The sequence below is a fragment of the Magnolia sinica genome, chromosome 3 (genome assembly GCF_029962835.1).
Source record: "Magnolia sinica isolate HGM2019 chromosome 3, MsV1, whole genome shotgun sequence".
NCBI classification, from domain to species: Eukaryota; Viridiplantae; Streptophyta; class Magnoliopsida; order Magnoliales; family Magnoliaceae; genus Magnolia; species Magnolia sinica.
The window spans coordinates 7,448,702-7,473,330 of NC_080575.1; the positions used below are offsets into that span (position 1 = coordinate 7,448,702).

The following is a 24,629-nucleotide window of genomic DNA, read 5'->3' on the forward strand; positions in this document are numbered from 1 at the left end:
CGATACCAACTTGGGCATCTTGCTCTTCTTTAAGAACAGGATTAAGCACTTGGATCTCCCATACACTTTTCAATCTTCTTATTGTCGAGTCCTACCCAAATGCAAAAAATACCATCTGGGTACGTCCATTAATCATAAATGGCATACAGTGAAAAGGGGAGAAACAATATCTATAGAATCTGTTTCTTACTCATCAAACGATATTAAACTTACCAAGAGATTTGATAACAACATCTGCACATTATCTATTGTACTTTTTCTGCTTCTTGGGGCATCTTATTTGAAAATCAATTACATAATCCCGGGCCATTAAACATTTTCGGACCCCGCAGAAGGAGTCCCAACGTCAACCAGCTGGTTCTTGAAGGTAATAACCTTCATTACAACATTCTCAGCCTGCAGACAAGGCTGCAACTCTGGCCGATAAGGAAGAACTCCCCTGCCCACATATCCCAGCCCATAAATATCATGATAGCCCTATAGATAGTCCTCATGCTTGGCAGAACATGGACAGGTTGTTGTTGAAGGAGCTCAGCAACAACAGAGCTCCAAATGCAATCCACATTTCTTACCAATCATTTAAACCACTGTGCAATCCACATTTCTGAAGTTCTGCATTTGGTTTCTTGCAGGCAGCTCGTAACAATGTCCTTCTCGCTGTTCCAGCTCTTCTATATGCCATCAATAACTTTTTCAGCTGAGAACTGATTGTCTACAATCAGTCATAGGTAGTCAGCCTAATGCTGCAAAAGAATTTGTTCACACTACAAGAAAACTGGTCTTTACCAGCTGTCAAAACTGCCGGCAAAGCCTTTGCCTGCGGTCAGATAACAGCCGGTAAAGCCTGCGTCGGTAAAGGCTTTACCGGCAGTCATGTGGGATTTACTGGCGGTTGTCCTGGCCGCCGCTTCATGCGGGATTTACCGACAGTTTGTATGCCTTTCTAGCGGTACGTTGTGGTATTTGAATTTTTGGATGCAAAGGATGTTTAAACTCAAATGTCTTGATCCATGTGGGACTGGTTTAACTTTACTAACACTTCAATTAGCATTTAGGCACATAGCTGGATTGAAGGGAGTGTGTTTGGTGGCTCCAGAATCACAACTTAACCAACATGTACTTGCTCCTAATTCCATAATGCATATGCATTTGTAAACGCATCTATAATTGTGATTTGATTTTATTTTTTTCCCTATGCCTTGCCGGTTAGGCTCTCTTTTCCATTGCCTATGGCAGCTTCATGTTGCCAGCAGTTTCAGATGTACAGGCTCATTAGATTGCAAACATTCAGTTTATAATAAAAAAAGAGGAAATGACACAAAATAGATGCCCTACTCACAGTGAGTCCCATTTTATGAGTTCTGCCTCTCCAACTCATAAAATGATGGACCTTATCATTGACCCTTTTGGTCAAGGCCCACCTGATCTCACATTCCTCTTAGGAAGTAGATTGTGCCTAGTGATTGTTTTCCTATAAAAAAATACATGCCTATGTGGCCCTTTCACATGCATCGAACTGCCGTGAATAATATTTGCCATAATAAATTGAATAGTTTCAAAAAGAAAATAAATAAATAAATAAGATCCATCGATCTAGCTCCCATTCATCCATGTCTAAAACCTGCAAAACAAAATAGCAAAAAGAAATTAATTGGTATCAGAGTTACAGATTGGAATTAAACTCAATATTGCATCAAAATACATATTAAAGCTATAGGTTCAGTACAAACGACAATTTTCAGATTTCTGGAAAGTAGCTACCACAGCCACAAACATACCCATCTAAACAAGCTCCACTGCCAAGTTGATCAAACAAGGTCCACTTTCCAAAGCAGCTGTCCATAGAAATGCATTATCATGCAAATGAGAAAGATAACCTTCAAGTGTAAAATTGGTGAAAAATAAAGATTTGCTAAAGACTTAAATGTTGTTTTTCCTTTTCTTTTTCTTTTTTAATGTGCACAGCTAAATTGAACAAAATGCTTTTTCTAATTGCTGCATTCAAATGTCAAGTTCACTTGGGTTCAATAAAAAATCCCACTAGTAACAAACATAGATCCTAGAATGCGAATGACGCCAAAACCGCACAGGAAAAAAGAAAAATAGAACCACACCACATCATTTCTTCTTCCCTGCCTTGGCCGCATTTCAGCCTTGTTCTGCACAAGAAGCAAGGAAGAACTACCATAACGGGCAAAAAGCTACGGATGAAAACCGTAGCTAAATACTAATACGGTATAGCCCGTGGTATTACCGCAGCAATTGGTGTGAACAAAAGGTCAAAACCTATAGCTACGGTTTAAATACGTAGCAATATTCATCATTCGCTACGGATATATACTCTCTGTAGCGAAACGTACAGCTATAGCAATATGCCAATGTTAGCAATAGCTACGGTTTTCTGAACAATAGCATTACCCGTAGCGAAGTTTTTTTAAAATTATAACAATGATTTTTGTTACCATTGCAAGAACCTGCTGTGATTGATCAACTCATCTAAGCTAATACAATTAATGCTGATAAGAATAGTACATAAAATGCAATCAGGAAAAAAAAAATGATGCATTTATTACAAATAGCAATCAAATCATACAACGCATCCTACATTCACATTTCTAAATAAACAATACTTCACTTAGTCAAGCCTCTCCTAAAACTTTCCAATCTAGCATGTTTTAAAGGCCTTCGCTGTCAATTGGTCCACCATGTTTGTGCCCCAGTATGAAAATCAGGCTGGTCCAACCATCAAATGGACACCATATACCAAAAGAAGGATGGGTAGAAGGAATTACACATTCGATGCGCATGTGGCCTGTTGATTGGATGGCCTTATAGGCCACAACACACACACACAGGACCCACCCAATCAATGTCATGGATCTTGTGTGCACATGCCATGTATGGGGGCATCAGATTCGAGAACCTACTCTCGCGTAGCCATGGCAGGGCTACTTTTAACTAACATGGAGCTCGAGTCCTTGGTCACCAGGAACAAGAGAGAATCAATCACATGATTTAAAGTTCCCTCAGAGTTTAAGGATATACAACACTAGTAGTGAAGCCTCACCTTCACTTGGGATATGTCAGGTGCATCTGGTGTCTGCACTGGATAGAACTTGTAAAACCTCATGTTCTCATATGTCAGGTGCTTTCGTTTCCTCATCCATTTCTTCAACAGCCTTTTTGCGAGCATCCCTTGCCTATGGGCAGGAACCATATTGGTATTCAAAACTTGGGAATGTGAACAGTTCCGTAAATTGTCCAATCAAAACTAAAAGCTGTGTTGTAGTTTAAATACCTCCCGCTATGCTTTTTTTGCTTCCCTGACCTTTTCTTTGATGAAATCCTGCAGAAACAAATTATGTTTTCTATAGTTGGTAACAAGACATGGAAGGAACAGAAGGACCACACTCCTAAATCGCATAGAAATAACTTGAAGGCATCTGTCTGATCTTCTGCCAATACCTCATCCTTAATTTTCTCACCTACAAACTCCTAAACATTAGAAAATGAAATTTTAACATCAATGCTGGAAAGAAACAAAACTTTATGCACACAAAAGCATAGGAAACACATAACTGATGTTCTTGGATCAGTGCACCAATGTAAATGTAAATCAATGATGATTACAGTCATCGATCAGCAGAGTTTTAAATTTATTAGGTCAGAAAATATTACAAAGATTTCTCTATTTCTCGGTATCTGGATATGGAGCCAGAGAAAGCTTCCAGCACCATTCTATGGGAAGTTTCAGCAGCATTACCAAAACTGCAACAGACAACCTGAATGTGAGTGACTATTATGATGATGATTGGGTTTAAAACAGAGTTTTGCTACTGCCTTTTTTTGAGAAAATCCTTGGAAATGAAAATCAAATTCACAGCTGTTTTTTCACTAACAGTGGCTAACTCAATTTCCATATAGTCAGAATTCATTTCCAAAGTATTCTCTTGATCCAAACTATAAAGGCTGGTTTGGCAATGCGGATTTGAAATCAAGTGGATTTTAGTCTCTATGGAACAAAGTGGATTTGAAATCATAACTTTGATACAGGAGTTCAGAAAGAGCTACAACTAGGTGGGGTATCTATTCGAGAAACCGGCTATCACCAGGAGAATCAGTCATTCATGGAAGCTTTACTCCCTAAACAACATTTAGGCCTTGCTTTAATTGCATAGGTGTAGCTGACGGCACTAGTGGAAGAAGCAAGAAATGGTACAAGCTCAAAAATCAATAACCTATATAGAAGACCTGAAAAGAGGTTTAGCTACCAAGGAGGGTGATTTCAATGTTAGGAGCTCCTAAGGGGCTAAGTTACCAAGCATTAAGGATGGTGTTCCCTTCACTGGAAGAAGCTTCAGTAAATTGAAGGAAGAACTATCAAAAAAAAAGAAGAGGAAAAATGATTGAAGATGAGTTCCAATATTTTGAACATGCAGAACTGATACAACATAAGATTCCATAACCTTTCTTGCAGCGAAACTGGGCTTAATCTACAGTAAACCATGGAAATAGGGGATATCACCTTTGAAATGTGTACTCCTAGACTTCTGTGGATTCCAGAACACTGCATGCAGATGAAGATTCCCACATTGACACTTGCCCATCGCGGACCTCTGCACGGAAGATGAGCCAAATTTATTCACAACGAATGTATCCCGAAACATATATCAACACAGGTTTAGCACGTCTTGAAGATCAAGTTGTGATTAAAAATCTTGGTCACAAAGCACATACTGTGCAGCTCGTGAAACAAAACTTCTTAAGTATTGGCTGAGAGTAACAATACACAAGCCATCATCCATTACATCAAAAAAAAAAAATTAGATGCAGTAGTACCATCTCAGGCGAGCCATCCATATGCACGCAGTAGGACCAAAAATATGAGACAACTTTTTTAAGAATGAAATATGAGACATCTATAGTGCCAGCTCATCTTGGATGAGAATCTAACCATGCTTCCAGTAGATTCTCAATATACTTAATCTAAAAGAACCTTCTTAGCATGAAAATTGCCAAAAACCATGATAAAAAAAAATGTTTCATATTTCATTTTCAATGGCATTGTAGAATGGTAACTGAGCACAAGTGGGAACCATATCATCATCAGAATCATCATAACCTTGTCCCAGATATTTGGAGGCAGCTTTACAAATCCTGTTTCATGCATGTAACTAACAGGTGGAGTTTGGGCAGGAACTAGACACAAGGATTAATTTGCATGAAACATTTGCGAGCTATAATAATAGCTCTACATCTCCTATATCAAGTGCCTTGCAAGCTGTAGAGGATACAATCATGAGCATGCATTCCCAACTAATGTTGTGGCATAAACAAAAACAAAACAAAAAATTATAATTGCAAAGAGGGTTGATGATGTAAACATTGTAAATGCAAAAAGAGTTACAAGTAGCTTCTTAAAAGATCATTCATTATCACAATTCAACCAAGATACCTACTTGATTTTGCAGTCAGCACATTCCCTGTTCTCTGGCAATTTAAGAAGTCCTTCCAATATCTGCATATGATGCACCAAATGAAGGGGAAAAAAAAAATAAAATCCAATCCCAAATTATAACAGAGAGAAACTAATACATATCTATAGAAGTGAATAAGAAGAGGAACCCAAGTAGAAGAGGCTAAGATGTTTATAAAAGTCAGAAGATGGTGCCAATCCAAGTCCCTGGCGACTTTGCACATGAGTTGGAGAATCTGTAGCAGTAACTCACAGTTTTAACTGTTTTTAAGTGGGGTTCCCCTGAATATTCTGAATGGACTGATTTTCAAGGAACACGATCTTCATTGTGTGGCCCATCCTTTGCCTTGTTTGGATATCCTACACATGGCAGAGCAGCAAAAAACATCCTTAAACCTAGAGATCCAATCATGTATACATAGAAAAACATGAAAAGTGACAGCACAAGGATATAATTCATGTGATTAAGAGGGAGAAGCTATAAACCCATAGTTTTCACTTAGTTAATACCATGTTTTTCAATGAAATGGGGAAGTTATACCCCAGAAGGAAAAAAGAAATAGGACCTTTCCATTCCATTGGATGATTAGAAAACTCAATGTCCATGTCAAAACTGAAGTATTAGGAGCCATGACATTAACTTCATAATTGAGCTCAACTTCTTCAGCTTTTGTGCATACAGAAGGTTTCTGCTTACTATGTTGCTGCTGACTGGTATTGCTTTTGTTTTGCTTGGCTTTTTCTTTTTTTCTTTTTCTTCTTCATAGAGGGACACTGTTCGAGCTGCTTTTGAATTCGCAGCTCGAAATCAGTCGCCATGGCGCATAGAGGATCAAATGCTGTCCCACATATATCTAAGGTTCAAAACAGGACTGAAACAGCAACAGACATTAAATGATCTCCCAAAAGCCATTCGGTCTAACATAGCACACACTCTGTTCTTCTCCACCTGCCGCCACTATTTCCTATATTGTCTGATATAAGATTATAATAGAAAAATTAGCAAACCCCGAGAAAGAAAATGTAATCGAAAGCATTACAAGGAAAGGTAGAAGAAAATACCAACATAAGGGAAGCAAACATGTACCTGGACTCACTACAAGGGTAATCTTTCAATGATGGCCCACTGCTTCTGATAATCACTACAAGGGTAAGAAAATTACAAAAAGTAAGACTCATGAGATTGACATATGTACAAATAATGACAAAAATAGCTGGTAATGACAGGAGGCTAAGACATCAAACTATTTATGAAGAACAGGAAAAAACAAAGATAAAATAAATAGTTAAAAGCTTTACCATTTCAATATTGAACCTTGCAGTGGCAACATTGATCTGTGGGGCTAAAAATACATCGGCCTGCATATAAAAATCTCAAGTTAGTTGGGCCTTTGAGGTCCTCAGATGGTAGTAGAAGAAGCCATTACTAATACGTTTTATAGGAAAACTCTTGTAATTAACCATTAAGCATTCTAAAAATGTCTCTCAGAAAATGAATGAAAAGTACACAACTCACCGTTTGGCCAACACAGACATTAAATGATCTCCCAAAAGCCATTAGATGCAACTGAGGAAACAAAGATGCGATGCAGTACTTGCCAAACAGTTCCTCTATGAGGTCAAGGAAGCAAAGAAACAGGGTAGGAAAGAGAGAAGGCACAGAGAAGCTCAGGCTGTGCTTGCTGCTGCAACTGCTGCTGCTGCTACTTCTTCAAGGGTTTCAACTTTCAGGAAAGATGCACATGACGAGATTGTTGCTGCTCATCATGGTATGTGTTTGTTTAGAATTGTTGATATGAATGTTTCTTTCATGGTTCTGTGTTGGCTAAACGGTCTAGCACGATGCACTGAGCTTACAACCTATCTGAGTTGTTTACTTTGTACACTGTTGTTCTCATGTGAAGTCCTTAACTGTATTTAATGCTTCTCTATCAGGAGGCTGTTACTAGGGAAAGAAACCTGCTAATTTGCTGCATCTGCAGTCGCAAGCTTGGTGTGTGCATAAAGGTTTGCTCTCTCAAATTTTTATTTCATCACTATCAATATCAGTCTCGTCCCGGCTAGGTAGTCTGTAATATGATAACTTATGCAACATTATTTTTATTGCCAACATTGCACATGTGAAGAAAATCTATACCATGAAAATGATAGGTCCCACCATAAAGATCACCTATCTAATTAAAATATGGCTGATGGACTCATCAATATTAGAACATGAATGAATGTTTAGTCAGTCTATCAGTTGTTCATTGATTCTAATGTGTGTGAGATGACACTTGATGATCAAACCCACCTGATTTTTTTACATGATATGATCTTGGTAGTGGGGTTACCTTTTATGGTATAGATTTACTATGCATTAGTATATTTTTTGGAAAGATGTTGCTACAAAACAAGTTAATGTATTGCTAGATGCATGCAATCAATTTTGATTTATATAAATAAAATCATTTTTCATAGAAAACTCATAACCTACTGCCGATTAATGCCAACATAGCATGCATTGATGTTCTTCTCACCAACCTGCCACATCCTTAGTATGTCAAACTTGTACAAAAGTTAGGGCCAGTGTAAAGATAAATGTCTTAAAAATGAGACTGATTCATACCAATAGCTGGAATTTTTCTGTTGTTTGTTGCATTTCTCTTCTAAACTAGTATACATGATGGTACACATTCAAAAAACCCACCACCTCACACGCATCCACATGTCCCAATAGACCCACCTGGGTGGAATGCCAAACCGTCAATCAGGTGGTTCATGTTGGATGGAAAATAGAGATACAATAAAAAATCTAAAAATCAAATGTGCTTTATAAATCACTTGGCTATTCTTTTAATTTCTGTTAGTGTGACTGCAAAAAGTTTAGTTTACATGATACTGTCTATTCTGCATGGCTGTCTTGCAGTGTAACTAGCCATGCTTTATGGGACACAATGCTGGGCATTCAAGGAGTAGCATGTTCATAGGATGAGTGTAACTGAAATGAGGATATCAAGATGGATGATTGGCAATGCAAGGATGGATATGATTAAATGAATGCATTCGCCGCACTAGTAGGTAATAAGATTAGGGAAAGTAGACATAGACAGTTTGGCCCTGAGATATGAAGTCTAGAGAGAGACAGGTAGATCATTGAAGTGCATCCGCACTGACAATGGTGGTGAATACATCGGTGACTTTCATGAGTATTGTAAGTCCCTGGGTATACGGCATGAACAGACGGTTCCCAAGACCCCCCAGCATAATGGTGTGGCTGAGCGAATGAATCGCACCATTGTTGAGAGAATCAGATGCATGTTATCCCATGCGAAGTTGCCCAAGACGTTCTGGGGAGAAGCAATGCACACGGCAGTGTATTTGATAAGCAGGTCTCCATCAGCCCCGTTGTGTGGACTAGACAAGATCCATCGTACAGTCATCTCAGGGTGTTTGGTTGTAGGGCATCCGTTCACGTACCAAAGGACGAGAGGTCCAAGCTTGATATGAAGATCAGACAGTTTGTGTTCTTGGGGTACGGTGATGAAAAATTCGGCTACAGATTGTGGGATCCGATCGAGAAGAAGCTCGTTAGGAGCAGAATCATGGTTTTCTTTAAAGATCAGTGTATAGAAGACATTGGTAAGCCAGAGAAGAACCAGCCTAGTTTAGGTGAGATAGAGGACATGGATCCGGTTATTCCTCCCGTGGTGCCTGATGACGGGGGAGTACAACAAGGTGCAGAGGACGAGGGAGTTCCTACAGAAGATGGACCGGGGGAGCAGCCCCCACTTGATCCACCTGTTGAGCCACAGGTGAGGAGGTCATCTAGGGATAGATAGCTATCCAAGAGGTACTCGCCGCATGAGTACATTATGCTTACTAATGGGGGAGGGCTAAAAGATTATTCTGAGGCCCTAACTGATGAGCATAAGATGGAGTGGTTGAAAGCTATGCAAGAGGAGATGAAATATTTGCATAAGAATCACACTTATGATATAGTAAAACTGCCTAAGGGTAAGAAAGCTTTGAGCAACAAGTGGGTGTTCAGAAAGAAAGTTGAGCAGAAGAATTCACAGACGAGGTTCAAGGCTAGACTTGTGGTGAAAGGGTTTGGTCAGAGGAAAGGTATAGACTTCGAGGAGATATTCTCACTAGTGGTGAAGATGACATCTATACGGATGTTGCTTGGGTTGACGGCTAGCATGGATCTGGAGATAGAGCAGTTAGATATTAAAACTGCATTCCTCCATGATGACCTGGAAGAAGAGATCTACATACACCAACCAGAGGGTTTCGAAGTCAAGGGCAAAGAGCATATGGTGTGTACGCTGAGGCCAAGTTTGTATGGGCTGAAACAAGCTCCACGACAATGGTACAAGAAGTTCAACTCGTTTACGTTGAAGCATGGGTATGACAGAACGGAGTCGGACCACTGTGTGTTCACGCGCAAGTTCTCAGATGGTGATTTCTTAGTTCTGTTGTTATACGTTGATGACATGCTCGTCATGGGAAAAGACATCAAGAAGATTGACAGGCTGAAGCAGGAGTTGAGTAAGTTGTTCGCGATGAAAGACTTGGGCCCAACTAAGCAGATCCTAGGAATGGAGATAACCCGTGACAGAAGCAGCAGGAAGCTTTGGCTGTCACAAGAGCGGTATATTAAAAAAGTCCTAGAACGGTCTAATATGAATGCAACGAAGCCGGTCAGTACTCCACTGGATGGTCACTTCATATTGAGCAACAGACAATGTCCCAAGACGAAGGCAGAGGTGGAAGAGATGCAGAAGATACCCTACGCGTCAGCTGTAGGAAGTTTCATGTATGCTATGGTGTGTACGCACCCAGACATAGCATATGCGGTTGGTGTTGTTAGTCAGTATCTTGCCAATCCTGGCAAAGAGCATTGGGCAACGGTGAAGTAGATACTGCGGTATCTAAGAGGCTTATCCAGGTTGAGCTTATGCTATGGTGGTGAAAAACCTGTGTTAGAGGGCTACACAGATGTAGATATGGCAGGCGACATAGACTCTAGGAAGTCTACATCGGGGTTCATGTTCACGTTTGCAGGGGGAGCGGTTTCTTGGTAAAGTAAGCTACAGAAGGCCGTAGCATTGTCGATGACAGAGGCCGAGTATATTGCAGTCACAGAGGCATGTAAAGAGATGCTTTGGATGAAGAGGTTCCTATAGGAACTTAGCATGAAGTAGGAGCAACACGTGGTCTATTGCGATAGTCAAAGTGCTATACACTTGAGCAAGAATCCAAGTCAACACTCTAAGTCGAAGCACATAGAGATTCGGTATCACTGGATCAGAGATACTTTGGAACAGAAGATGTTACAGCTTGAGAAGGTCCACATGGACGATAATAGGTCAGACATGATGACCAAGGCATTGCTCAAGGACATGTTTGAGGTTTGTAGAAACTAGCTGGCTTGAAGAAGGCGGATCTTTCCTGAGTCAAAAAGGAGAGATTTGATGGGGTTTTCTCCCCAGGCTCGATCGGTCGAGAGCCTCACTCGACCGGTCGAGGGTGGTGCTCGACTCAAAGTCTAGCGACGAATTGATTTAATTTCTCCGTGCTGCTCGACCAGTCGAGGACTTTGCTCGACTAGTCAAGGTTACGCAAATTCTAGTCCGATTTTGTGCGGGATTCGGAAATTTGAGGCAGTTTTTGCACCCATGCGAAAGGGAGTTTCCTAAACTATAAATAAGAGGTACCTAGGGCTTTTTAAGTAATGCAAGAGGGTTTCTTAAAGCTTTGCAAGGGTTTGCTAAAGGGTTTAGGGCTATCAAAAGTGTGAGAGAGAGAAAGAGAGAGAGAGGAAGCTTATGGAAGGGAGGTTATGCTCATATAGGTGATCTATTGTGCACTCGATATCTCAGTGCTTCTACATCCTCGTAATCGGTGAGATCTCTTCGTTTTTCTTTTTATTCTCTTATTATTTATCCACTCTTGCATGAGTGAAGAAGGTTTGATCCAAGCAGTGTGTGCTTGTGATCGGTTGTAACGTTCTGCTTCATAGTGGATTGTTGATCTGGACGAGGTCCCGTGGTTTTTACCTCTTTGAGGGTTTTCCACGTAAAAATCTCTTGTGTCGTGTGGTTTATGCTTTGATTTATTTCATTGCTTTATTATATCCCATAATTCTAGTGTTTTGGGAGGCGAGATCCTAAGGTTTTTGTGCAAGGCCCCAACATCTCTGCCGTTGGTTCTATCTCTCTCCATTGCAGCAGCCGTGAAGCTCCTACCCGAAGAAACACACGCCGTGAAGCTCCTCTCCATAGGTTTGATATCTTCTTCTCTTTTTTTGTCTTTTAGATTTGATACATGCTAATTGTTTGTTGAAATGGCTGGATGAAATGGCATGCTATCTGTTTGATGAAATGGCCAGATTTCATCCATTTCCGTCTGGATTTCTTCTCGTTAGGCCTTTTATGCTGTTTTTGTACATTGCATAGATGCTTTACATGATTGGCATGGCCCGGTTTATCTTTTTGTTGGGCCAGCCCGATTACCTGTAAATCTCATGTTCAATGAATTTAAAAAAGAAAAAGAAAAAGAAGGTATGCCATGAGGCAGATGCTTCAAGATTGTTGTCCTGCAATCCTCACAAAGTGCTAGGTTGGAATCCTATATTTTTCTTGTGGTTCCAAAGGATCCAGCTACTACTACATGAAAACCAGGAACAGGGTTCTTTCTTCTCCTATTTCACCCAACTTGGTTTTAAGAACATGCCTTTCAAGCCTTCCACTTTTAGATCCTTCAACTTGAATGAACTCACTCCTAAACGGGCAATTCTTGGATACAATGCCCTACCCAAGGTTTTTGTCCTCATAGGACCACAAACATCAGAATAAACCAAATCTAATGTATGCACTTTATTAATATGAGAAGCAGATTTAACAAATGAAACTGTATGTTGTTTCCCTGATAAACAATCAATACAGGTTTTGAGAGGTATACTTGTCATGTCTGGAAGGAGCCGCTTCCTCGCTAGTACCTGAAGCCTTTTTTCACTCATGTGGCCTAGACGCCTGTGCCACATGTCAATAGTTGAATCTTCCGCTGCGTTCAACTCACCCTCGTACACACTGACACTTGCCTTATAAAGGGTGTACACTTCTTTCCTCTGGCTGTGATCAATGAATCCTTGATGAGCTTCCAACGCCCACCAACAAATCGGCTTTCATAGCCATCATCATCCAACCTTCCTGTCAACATCAAGTTGAGGTGAAGGTCTGGAATGTGCCTTACATCCCTGAGAATCAATGTGCAGCCCACATCGATCTTCACACAAATATCACCGACCCCTAGAATCTTCGATACGCCAAAATTTTCCATCTTCACGGTTCCAAAGTCACCTGACTTGTAGCTTGTAAAGAAGTCCCCATGTGGAGTTGCGTGAAATGAGGCTCCCAAGTCTATAACCCAGTCGGTGTCCTGACTCGTAGCCGTGAGACAAACATCATAATCTACAAAAAGAATGACTACATTGTCACCATCAGAAGCGACCGCAGTAGAATCTGATTCATCTTCCTTCTCCTTTCCTTTTCCTTTCTTGTCGTTCTTATTCTTACGACATTCATGCTTATAGTGGTCCTTCTTGCCACAATTCCGGCATTCAACATCCTTCCTGGTGCTCGACTTGCCTCTTGATTTATCTTAGGCCTTTCTGCCCTTTCCTCTCCCCCGTTCTTGTGTCATAAGGGCCTCTTGCTGAGTAGACCCTTGAGACTTCCTCCATGTCTCTTCATTTAAGAGACAGCTTGTTACCTGTTCCATGGATACCTTTCCGTTTGGCGCGGAGTTACTTAGAGACACCATCAATGTCTCCCAACTATCAGGCAATGAGCTAAGTAATAGTAAAGCCTGTAATTCATCATCCAAGACCATCTTCATAGTGGAGAGTTGGTTCAAAATATTGTTGACCTCATTCATGTGCTCAGCCACAGAACCACCATCTTTGAACTTGAGATTCACAAGTCGTCGTATCAGGAAAATCTTATTGTTGGTTGTCTTCCTCTCATACAGCCCTTGCAGTTTCAGCCATAGGCTAGCAGCTGAGGTCTCTATAGACATATGATGGAATACGGAATCGTCCAACCATTGTCTAATAAACCCCACCGCCTTCCGGTCCAATTTCTTCCAATCATCATCTGTCATATCCTTTGACTTTGCTGATATGCCTTGAATTGGAGAATATAAGTCCTTGCAATAAAGTAAGTCCTCCATCTTAGCCTTCCATATGGTCCAGTTAGAACCATTGAGGCTGATCATCCTTGATGAGCCACCTTCCATAATTCAGAACTGATCTCACTCCGTTCAATGAACTTAGCTCTGATACCACTTTCTTGGGGGCCTTGCACAAAAACCTTAGGATCTCGCCTCCCAAAACACCAGAATTATGGGATATAATAAAGCAATGAAATAAATCAAAGCATAAATCACACGACACAAGAGATTTTTACGTGGAAAACCTTCAAAGAGGTAAAAACCACGGGACCTCGTCCAGATCAACAATCCACTATGAAGCAGAACGTTACAACCGATCACAAGCACACACCGCTTGGATCAAACCTTCTTCACTCATGCAGGAGTGGATAAACAATAAGAGAATAAAGAAAAACGGAGAGATCTCACCGATTACGAGGACATAGAAGCGCTGAGATATCGAGTGCACAATAGATCACCTGTATGAGCATAACCTCCCTTCCACAAGCTTCCTCTCTCTCTTTCTTTCTCTCTCTCACACCTTTAATAGCCTTAAACCCTTTAGCAAACTCTTGTAAAGCTTTATGAAACCCTCTTGCATTACCTAGAAAGCCCTACGTACCTCCTATTTATAGTTTAGGAAACTCCCTTTCGCATGGGTGCCAAAACCTCCTCAAATTTCCAAACCTCGCACAAAATCGGACTAGAATCTGCATAACCTCAACTGGTCGAGCTGAGTCCTCGACTGGTCGAGTAGAGCCTCGACCGGTCGAGCAAACTCCTTGACTAGTCGAGCAGCATGGAGAAATTAAATCAATTCGTCGCTGGACTTTGAGTCGAGTGCCACCCTCGACCGGTCGAGTGAGGCTCTCGATTGGTCGAGCCTGGGGAGAAAACCCCATCAAGAGATGCATTGGAGAGCAAAGATCGGGAGGGAGAGAGGATTGGGAAATGGAGAGAGAGAGAGGGGGGGGGAGGGGGGGGGGATTAGGGAACGGAGAGAGAAAGAGAGGTGGGGGGAGAAAGAAATTTTGGGCGTGGCTCTGTTTTGAGCGCGCGCCCAAAATTGGGCGCCATTCGTGCACGGACCATGGACGGTCCTGACAGGGGCTCCGTGGGGCCCACCATGATGTATTTGGTTTATCCATTCCGACCCTTAATTTTATTAAATTATTTTAGTTCATTATGCCAAACTTTAGATAGATTGAAGGCCCAAGTGGACCACACCAAAGGAAGCAAATGTGATTTAATCTCCATGTTTCCTACCGTGTGGTCCACTTGAGTCTTCCATCTAGCTGATTTTTTATTTCATGCTTTAAAGTAATATTTCTAAATAGATGGATGGCTTAGATAGAACATATATATTTTTTAAGGCCCCATAGAGCCCCTTACAACACCATTAATTTTTTTTAGCTACGGATTAAAACCGTAGGAATTATAGCTATGGTTTATAACCGTAGCAGAAAACTAACGTGGTTTGTATCCTTTGCCCCTTTTTTTGGTAATTTCAGTGGAAAAACAGATGAGAAGTAGAAATAACACAGCTCTGTTTTCTCACAGTAACGTGGCTGGTGGGATTATAATCCTGCAAAGGATTCATGTCTTGCAAAACAAAAGCATTGTATTTTCTTTTGACATTATGATTACAACATACCAACTCGTGCCTGTGGCATGTGTGGATTCATCATCTATATTTGACGCATACATGGCATGGGACCCACCATAGATGAGTAAAAACAACCTAGCTCCACACTGAATGGATGGACGGTCATAACTAGCTTTCGGTGTCCTACCAGTGAGTTGTCAACATATAAAATCAATCAACATCAAGTAAATAAATGTCTGTTAACCATAAGTTAAGATCATTTAACCTGCCACAAGGTGTAAATGAAGAGAAACAAAGTTTGTACAGACCATACACACTAGTTCTATAGAGGTACCAGTCAAGATCTACACAACATGAACAAGACTAATATAAGTTTTCTTCCTAGTAGAAACCTAACAGGAATAGGATGGAGATTGGTTGAGATGTAGAGAGATTTGCCATCATCAGTCACCCCCAACTTGCCTCTTCCAAGAGTCTTCTACAATCAGCTCATCAACCCCCCAGTCCTCGTAACTGCCATATTTCAGTGTTAACACCATCATGCATGCATGCCATAGGAAAAGGGGAAATTATTAATAATAATAATAATAAGAAGAAGAAGAAGGAAAATCTCACCTTCCATCTGGCAAATAGCGATGGATCGTAAATGGTATCTTGCGCTCCCGAAGCTCTTTCATTGCAATCTAAAATTACAGGGTTATAGATCAAACAAACTGATAATAGTTGCCATTTCCAAAGAACCCTAGTATGTCCAAAAGGCTTTACATATGGCAATGTAGCTGTTCTGACTTTTCAGTAGTTATAGAAAACTGAATTCATTTCACACAAGAAATGCACGAAACAAGAGAAATGCAAGCATAATCACATTGGGAATCTCATGGGCACACTCTTTGGCATGGGTGGCATATGTGTGAGAATCAGACTGCTATCAGCTAGGCCCCACCACGCCCTAGCCTAAAAGCAAAGCTTGTCCGTGTATCAGGTCACCACATGGTTTTTTTAAAAGGGTTTTGCCACATGTAAATGTTAAATGTGACTTGTTGACCCTTATCAATATCCATCCTTTATTTCCGTAAATAAGTGGATTGTCCTGTCCATTAGGCCAGGAAATCCACATGGTTGCCCACACAAGGACAGCCTGGATCTCACGCATCCCGCCGATGTTGGCACATGTGCCCTCAAGTGCCATTAGCAGTGCTCCATGAGAAATTAACAGTTGTCATTATTTAAGTCTGAGATTTTACAAACATTTGTGGAAAATACGATGCTTTTATAAAATAAGTTACCCAAACTATCAACAACCTAGTCATTTATAAATTGCCTAATTAACTCCAAAAGAAACAAGAAATGACATAAACTAGATGCACAGGAAAAAAAACAATAATAATTTTAAAATGGGGCATGGGAAATTACCCTTCCTCTTGCCACCCCCTTGATCATTTCTTTTGAATCCTGGAGAGTAAATGCAAATCAACCTGGTGAATTTTTTGGAAATTCAGGAAAATCTCCATAGGAAAAATACTGTCAGGGAAGAGGGGTTACTAGAAACATTTAATTGACAAAAGATGAGATTGTTCTCATGAAGTAGTGAGAATTCATATCAATCTCAGAAAATTCCATAATACATCAAAAAATATGGTGCATGCATGTAACCTAGAACAGCATCTAGAAGCTAAAACCACCATGCCGCATGCTCAATAAACCCTCTTAAGGGAGACTTTTTCCTCATTTCTTTTTATAGATAAAAAAGAGAATGCAGCAATCACTAAAAGACAGGAAGCTGGCTGCTAATAACCATAAAAGAAGCGGATTAAAAGGGCTCAAATGATCTACAGGTAGATTGAAGATGAGCCTGTAAGGCATACTTGAAGGCATGGTGGTTTACGTAACGGCCTTTATGGCACACCATGTTACCCACTCAAAAATAGAACAAGCTTGTTTCTGCTGCACAACACCACCATCATTGGAGTAAATGATATTCAATCAGATTATTTAAATTGCAACTTATCGGACACCCAGTAAAATTGATTTGAAACAATATCTACTGTAGTTTGAGAGCATTTAGGACCTATGCATGTGCAACAAATACAATAAGCCAATATTCAACAAGTGTGACCAGCAGAAGTGATAATAATGGAATAAACTTCTATTTCTCCACAATAGTCACGATCACTCAACAAAGTGGTTGCTAATGGCAAGGCATGCAAGGAACAACTGGTAAAGAACTTCAAATATTAATCTTCTCACAAAAATATATTGTCATCCATTCACATACTATGGAACAAGTTTTTCTTCTACTGGGTAAGCTAGGTTTGAAAAAGTTATTTCAATGTTTTTCCTATCTTTTTCCTTTTTTTTCTTTTTTCTATGGTAGGGAAGCTGGCTTGAACATGAGACCTCAATGTTGAATCTCAGACTGCCTACCACTGAGCCATGGGATTGATCCCAAGTGATTTCAATGTTGATATCCACATGGTCAGTGTGGTGACTGCTAGGACATGATTGCTGACCCCCAGATAAGTAACTAAAGTGATAAAACTAGCCACAACCGACATAGTTACTCAATACATGTCTAATTCTGTTTATAAGAAACATCCTTGACAAATTCGAGATCATAATGTTCACAAAAAGAATAAGAAAGAAAGAAAGAAAGAAAGGAATGAACAAAAGAAAAGATTTAAATCTAGGCTGATGTGAGAAAACAAACCTGCTGATGCAGAAGGAATTCTTTCTGAGATTTTGACAACTGCCCCTCAACCTTTTGGGTTTTTTCTCTGCTACTTGAATTGACTGTGACAGAAAACTTGCATTAAAATGCATAGGGCAAATCCTCCCACAGTTGCAATGCAGAACCCAGAAGATAAATGGCAGTGATCCCACAAAAATTCTCAAAGAAAACTAATCTATTATTGATCTGTAGAATTAGATTCAATACTTCTACCTGTAAATGCCTGTCAACTAACTCAGTAGCCTTTGATAGCCTTACTTTCAAGTCGACTTGGGATCTTATTTCTCTAACTGGAGGCCTGCAGTGGAATTGCTGTGTCAATGGTAATGAAATATGCTGATAATATTGTGAACGTATGTCAACCAGTTTTCACTTGGTTGTGTACTAATAGTATGGAACAGTATTCAATGTATCAATGGTGCGGACTGATACTTTTGGTATTGCAGGTCAGTGATACGAAACAGAGGGGCATCACAAAAATTGATTTGTATCGCCAATGTAGTCATTGATACATGTTGATATATCGCTATATCGAAATTATCACTATATGCCAGCACAGTGCCAGTTGTACAAGTACATGGTGTGGAGTGATACTTGCAATATTTCACAAATATTGGTTGACACCAGCAATAATTGCAATATTCAACTGAAAACAAAAATCCAGGAGAAAAGGTGTTTTTTTTTCAATTTCTTTTGGGTATTGTGTCTATTGGTGTGTTTTAACAACTCCACTTTTTGTCAGGATTAAGAATGGAAGGAAATGGGGAATCCAAAATTCTTCCATTTAAATCACAATATGTGATCTGCCATATGATTTTTTTTTTTTTTTCTCATTCCAAATTAAACGGAAACTGATAATCAGATATGCTTCCAGGGTTGTTTCTGTCTCAAATTATTTACACTCCATAGGGAAACAATTGAAACCCAAGTTAAGAAAAACATGTACCTACTCCCATCAGTAAAGTAAATAGACAAAAAAGCAAGTTACAGATGTTAAGAAATGAAATATAATTAAATAGCATAATTATAGAAACTTGTGAGACAAGACAGTAGATTCAAAGAGAGTGGCCATGATCCATGAGGACTGCCTCCAATTTTTAATGCATTGTTGTTGGGTTGACAAGGTCTTACTGTTAATCTAATTAGCAAAGACAAAAGAGGAGAAAAGGAGGGAAGAAAATACATGAAGTATAAGCCATGAGATAGGCAACAATTATAAGCACGTATATTAGATACAATCTCTGGAATCCAAAAGCTGCAAATATGACATCTAGTTCTGCATACACAAGTACAAATTTCTTGGAATCAAACACCATTTATCAACAACTGTTTTGATTGGTCCTCAATGTTGTTTCCTATTAAGGACATCCATCCTGTCCATCAAATGCATGACCACAATTTACCCCATGGTACCAAAAATCGGACTGATCCAAAACTCAGGTAGGCTGCACCACAGGAAACAAGTTGAGAGTGGACAGCTACCCCCACCACATAGTTTATATAAAATCCAGGCCATTCAGACCCTTCATCTGGCAAGAAAGGATCTGGTTAAAAATCAGGCTGTTTTGCAACTCATGTGGTCCCCAGTGCAAGTCAAAGGTGGGTGTTCCTCCCCCCCCCCCCCCATCTTGTTCCCTGTTATGTGGTCCACCTATGTTGGATTGGGCATATTTTTTATAACTGGGGTTTAACATAAGCTCATGCATCTAGTGGACAGGTTGGATGTCCTGCACACCAATGAAGTTTTGAAGTTCACCCTAATAAAAATTCAGCATCAGTTTGAAAGTCAAGAAACAATATTAGTTTTAATTACAGAACAAATACAAATCCATCTTGTTTGATAAGCAATGGCTTATTAAAAAAAAAGTGCCACCTTTTGGTCGTGCATAGGTTGCAAGTGGAATAAATTCCAAAACTTTTTCCCTGCAGTTCCCAGATTTCAAAGGTCAAGCACATGGAAAAGCATCAAAGGTAAAACCTAGTATCTACTTATTAATGGAGCAAATGCTGTCTCCTCATAGATCCAATGAACTATCCCCAAAGGGTGTCAATAGTACACACAAATAACCTTTAGTTCATAGATATCTTATAGAAAACATAACAAGCAACTGTAAAAGTTGAGTTCCTAATGCAATAAATGATGGAACTGACATGGTATAGTGACATCATACCTGGAAGTACTTACATTAGCAACTTACCACTCTGTGTAGTTGATCAGCTGAACGGTGATTTCCTTCTGTTCTCTGATAGCCTCTCTAATTTCAGAGACAGTTCCTTGATCCGTATCAGGGCCTTGAAGAAACCTACAGCATCAACTTGATCTTATTGTTTAATTGTGGTCTGATAAGGGAGATCTCACAATTTTAGTAGTAAATAAGAAACTAAGGACCGGTTCACATTCATCAGATTCAAAAGGATTTAAATCCTTTAGGTTCCAAAATGCACTTCATTTTTGCAGGGAGCAAGCTGTGCCCCTTCACACAAGAAAAGGGACGTAATGTGACATAGATCCTTGGGCCCACATCATAGACCATGTCAGAAACCTAAAAGGATTCAAATCCTTGCCTCTAAAAAAATGCAAAGAAGCCCCAACTATGCAAACCCCTTCCCTCGAATCATTAAACTCAGGCAAGTAGGAGGTTTATTCTAATTTGATAAGACCAGCAATATGATCAGACAATAATAAGCTTCCCTATAAACCTTACACATGCTTATCTTTACATAACTATATGAGTTGAGATTTGAAGCCAACGTGAACGGAAAGGGTGTGATATGAATTGCAAGATCAAACAAAAAATGACAATTTCGGAATGGATTCTGTTTTAAGCAAAAAATGGCTGGAAATCTAAAAATGATTCATAAACAGCTGCACCAATCATTTTTCTGTGATTAGCTATGATTACTAGAACAAAATTTCAAAGACTAGACAACCACAAGGAAGAAAAAACCTCTCCCATTATATTTCCTATGGTTGGAAGCTACAACTGGAAAACAATGAAGAATTGCATGAATGGAAGCTTCATTAAAATTACTAGAACTATATATGCATTTGATTGTTAGCATGGCCACATGTCTCCAAGAAAAAGAATGAATTATAATTTCGAAGAAGAGCCTAAAGAGCATGACTGACCAGCTCCCTCTTCAAGATCTTTCCAGCAGCGGATTTTGGTAGTGAGTTTACGAAAGCTACTCGTCGTATTTTCTTGTATGGCACAACCTGTAGCAAGAACAGTAAGACAAATGGAAAGTGAGAACCCATGATTAAGGAATAATTGAAAAATGGTAAATGATGTTGGGTTTTGCTTTTTAAGGCATCTTTGGATACACAAAATCCATGCGTGCTTGGAAATTGTTTTCCACTAAAAAGACAGTTGGGCTGTTTGGATGTGTAGTTTCACAAAGTACTCATTACACTTTATCCGCGGGATTTTTGTGGCACAAGAAACAAAGTACTCATTACACTTTACCCACAGATGACTTCTTTTTTATGCCAATTCTTTTCTTCTTCTTTTTTTTGGCATATTATGGCCTACCTAGGAGTTAAACAACCTGATTTTTAGGCCAAAAGTTTTAAACAATGTGGCCCACCTACTGAAAATCTCCTAACTATATTGGCACATGTACCTGTAAATGCAATCATGTTTTCATTGCAAACCTCACTTCTTGACCATGAAAAGGAAATGGCAAAAGGGATCATCATATGGCATGGCCCATTAGAGAATGGTGTATAGTGGGAAAATAACCTTCAACTCTATACCATGTCAAACACCCACTTGTCCTAAAAACTTAAGTCATTAAAGAATGGTGTATCAATGTATATCAAGGGATTTTAACACCCTCGTGACCGCAGATAGAATGCTGCTAGATGTGAACTGACTAAATTACTAGAAAAAACCCATGATTTGTTTTTTTTTTTAAAAAAAAAAAAAAAAAGAAGCCAAGAGTAGCATAGCCCACTGAAATCATAGCATCGACCTATTAGATTGGATGACATCCAGAGGATGACTAAAATCTCAAAAATCCAACTGATTCTGTGGCGTCGTTGATCTGGGACATACGTACCAGATAATGGACCCGATCTAGTTTTAATGGGTCCAGGTCCCATCTCGGACATGTTAGGAAAATCTGGTAGGGCTCAGGTCTCACCTTTTGGACCCGGTTAAAAGCCGTCTAGTTGGTTTTGGGATGGGTACAGGTGATAGGCCCTGTTAAAGTCAAGCCAGGCTGCATCTGGTTATATTTTTTTAATATGCGTTGATGGTTTTAGCAATGCAATATGGCTTTGTAAGCCACATATATGTGACAGATTCCATTTCTTTTTTAAAAGACACTCACACACCACACACACACCCCAAACTACATGAGCACTCGATCCTATGATCTCAGTGTTGAAATAAAGTCTGCCTACCACTGAGCCATGGAGTCAGACCCCGTGAGAGACTCCTTTTATTAACACAACAAGCATGTGCCAAAGTGGCACATGTGTGCAATATAATCACCCAACCATATAAATGCAATTATTTTTCTCAACCCAACTCAAAACGTAGATCCCAGGCACCCAATGGATACTGTGGGCTGCATGACAAATGGTCCAGATTACAAGGCATTGGACCCACATGGCAAGCATGATGACTAATTTCTCAATGCATATTCCAACAGCCAAAGAGAAGTAAAAGATGGAAGCAAATTAGAATGACATTATAGAATGCACAGACAGCAATTTCTTGTATGGAAGTTGTGTGTGAACTGCGAATGACTAAAAAGCAAAAGATAATGATGCTGCTCTCCAGCCAATAATAATAATAACAATATAGACCAAGCCAATTCCAACAACTTGAAAATCCAGCCAACTTAGCAATTCAAGGGACTGTCGACGACGTGTCTAATGCTCGTACATGCTCATACGAAAGGAGCCCAGATGAAGATGGTGTGACAAAAGTATGTAATGGGGCCTAGATAATGAATGGCTTGGATCTCATGAACTTGTTCATGGGCAAATTGTGGGCAGCTCAACATGCATGAGTCTAATTTAAGTTTATATCTGAAATACATCGCCGCCATCATACAATCGTACTGTTACTTACTGAATGATTATATGAATTGTATTCCAGTCAAAAGTGTTCTCATTATTTTCATTTGGTATTCAGTTGAAAAAAATGTTGGTGAAAAAGGGGCCCAAACAGACGGATGTGATGGTAAATCGGGCTCCATCACACAAACATACAGGGCTCCACCTGAGAATATCAGAAGTTCTCAGGTGGTTTTCAGTTTGAACAAGTTGGGCCTGTGGTTTGGTGATCCAAGCCATTGACATGACCTAAAAATCTCAATAATGGGAAAATCCAAAACCTTCGGTTAGTGGCCAGAAAATGTTGTCCTTAAATATCCTTCATTTTCCATCCAATCAATGGATTTCAAGGAGTTGCATATGGACAGTTGGCTATATCCTATTTTTGGCCGTCCATCACAGGCCAAAAACTGGATGGCAAGGGTCATCGTGGGGCCCACTGTAGCAGGACCTGTAGTGTCCTCCTCTGCTATCAGTTAGTACAAGCGGGCAAATGTAGTTGGGAAGATCACGATTGTTAGATCAATGACAAACAAATGGACAGTGAATGAAATAAACAGCAGCAATCCCTAAAAAGGGATTCGACAATGCAAATCCCTAATTAGGGATTCGACAATGCATATTCATAATCAGGTATTCTAAATTGCAGAAAAGCTTTACATCATACCTGAGAATCCGAGATTCACGAGCAGCAGAAGGCAGAACTGTAGCAGAAGGCCGAGGAGATAGAGAGAGAGAGAGAGAGAGAGAGAGAGAGAGAGAGAGAGGACTAGGGTTTTGAGAGAGAGAGAGATAGGGATATAGAGAGTGAGATGGAGAGCGAGCGGAGAGGGAGAGGGAGAGGGAGAGCGCGGGAGAGGAAGAGAGAGAGGCAGAGAGAGGGAGTGAGAGGGAGAGGGAGAGCGCGCGAGAGGGAGAGGGAGAGGGAGGAAGAGCAAGCGGAGAGGCAGAGCTTGAGGGAGTGGAGAGGGAGAAGGAGAGGTAGAGAGAGAGAGAGAGAGTCAGCGCGCGGCTGGAGACGAAAGAGCGGAAATGAGGAAGGTTTTTTTTTTCTTTTTTTAGGGACCCTTTGCCCCACGGCCGTTAAAACGGCCGCGGGCAAAGGGTAGCCCCGTCCATCAGCTAAGCTATATTTTCTCATAGTGTCAGCACCCAGCTGAGCATGACAGAGAAAATACTCATCAATGTATTAATAGTAAGGTTCGAAAAAGCGATTGTACGAGTGAAGCACTTAGCTATAATACCAACAAAGTTGGGCAAAGAAATGTATTGAAAACCAAAACAGTTGATTTGGATGCGTGGCTTTGCTCCAATAGATGTTTATGATTTGGATGTTACTGCAATGTGCACGCTTCATGGAGTTTCATGAAGTGCTAACTCTGACATCCCCATTGTGCATGTGATTCATGTCTATGGTTATCAAGACTGTTGATATCATGGGCCATAGTCCGCAAGTCAAGGCAACTAGAAACCCATTCATGACATATAGATGGAAGATTAACAAAAGTTTGTATAAAAAATGAGCACTTGTCTACATTCAATTGGAAAACCCAAT

The 24,629-nt window shown here is 40.1% G+C and overlaps 1 protein-coding gene and 2 long non-coding RNA genes across 10 annotated transcripts; all 3 read right to left on the bottom strand.

Moving 5' to 3' along the window:
• Nucleotides 1-1,272: 1,272 nt before the first annotated feature.
• LOC131241410 (uncharacterized) lies at nucleotides 1,273-3,342 on the bottom strand. The gene is made up of 3 exons (XR_009169013.1): nucleotides 3,068-3,342; nucleotides 1,779-1,835; nucleotides 1,273-1,621 (listed from the first exon to the last, which is right to left on the bottom strand). It is a non-coding gene; the product is annotated as an uncharacterized LOC131241410 (long non-coding RNA).
• A 527-nt stretch (nucleotides 3,343-3,869) lies between these two features.
• Nucleotides 3,870-7,879, bottom strand: LOC131241411 (uncharacterized). Of its 4 annotated transcripts, XR_009169017.1 has the most exons (6): nucleotides 6,776-7,878; nucleotides 6,564-6,618; nucleotides 6,174-6,441; nucleotides 5,460-5,836; nucleotides 4,526-4,616; nucleotides 3,870-4,377 (listed from the first exon to the last, which is right to left on the bottom strand). It is a non-coding gene; the product is annotated as an uncharacterized LOC131241411 (long non-coding RNA). The 4 variants fall into 4 exon arrangements; XR_009169015.1 differs by lacking the exon at nucleotides 3,870-4,377 and having other exon boundaries at nucleotides 4,424-4,616; nucleotides 6,539-6,618; nucleotides 6,776-7,879; XR_009169016.1 differs by lacking the exon at nucleotides 3,870-4,377 and having other exon boundaries at nucleotides 4,425-4,616; nucleotides 6,574-6,618.
• A 7,656-nt stretch (nucleotides 7,880-15,535) lies between these two features.
• LOC131239424 (uncharacterized) lies at nucleotides 15,536-23,788 on the bottom strand. 5 transcript variants are annotated; one of them, XR_009168224.1, is made up of 7 exons: nucleotides 21,137-21,619; nucleotides 20,205-20,309; nucleotides 18,220-18,304; nucleotides 17,986-18,068; nucleotides 16,692-16,730; nucleotides 15,894-15,961; nucleotides 15,536-15,791 (listed from the first exon to the last, which is right to left on the bottom strand). XR_009168224.1 is itself a non-coding variant. In XM_058237118.1 (4 exons), the coding sequence occupies exons 1-4, from the start codon at nucleotides 21,263-21,265 to the stop codon at nucleotides 15,722-15,724; spliced, it is 306 nt and encodes a 101-aa protein (XP_058093101.1). In that variant the 5' UTR covers nucleotides 21,266-21,601; the 3' UTR covers nucleotides 15,536-15,721. The 5 variants fall into 5 exon arrangements, 1 of the variants encoding a protein (XP_058093101.1); XR_009168226.1 differs by lacking the exons at nucleotides 17,986-18,068; nucleotides 18,220-18,304; nucleotides 20,205-20,309 and adding an exon at nucleotides 23,742-23,788 and having other exon boundaries at nucleotides 16,692-16,753; nucleotides 21,137-21,223; XR_009168227.1 differs by lacking the exons at nucleotides 17,986-18,068; nucleotides 18,220-18,304; nucleotides 20,205-20,309 and adding an exon at nucleotides 23,742-23,758 and having other exon boundaries at nucleotides 21,137-21,223.
• Nucleotides 23,789-24,629: the final 841 nt, after the last annotated feature.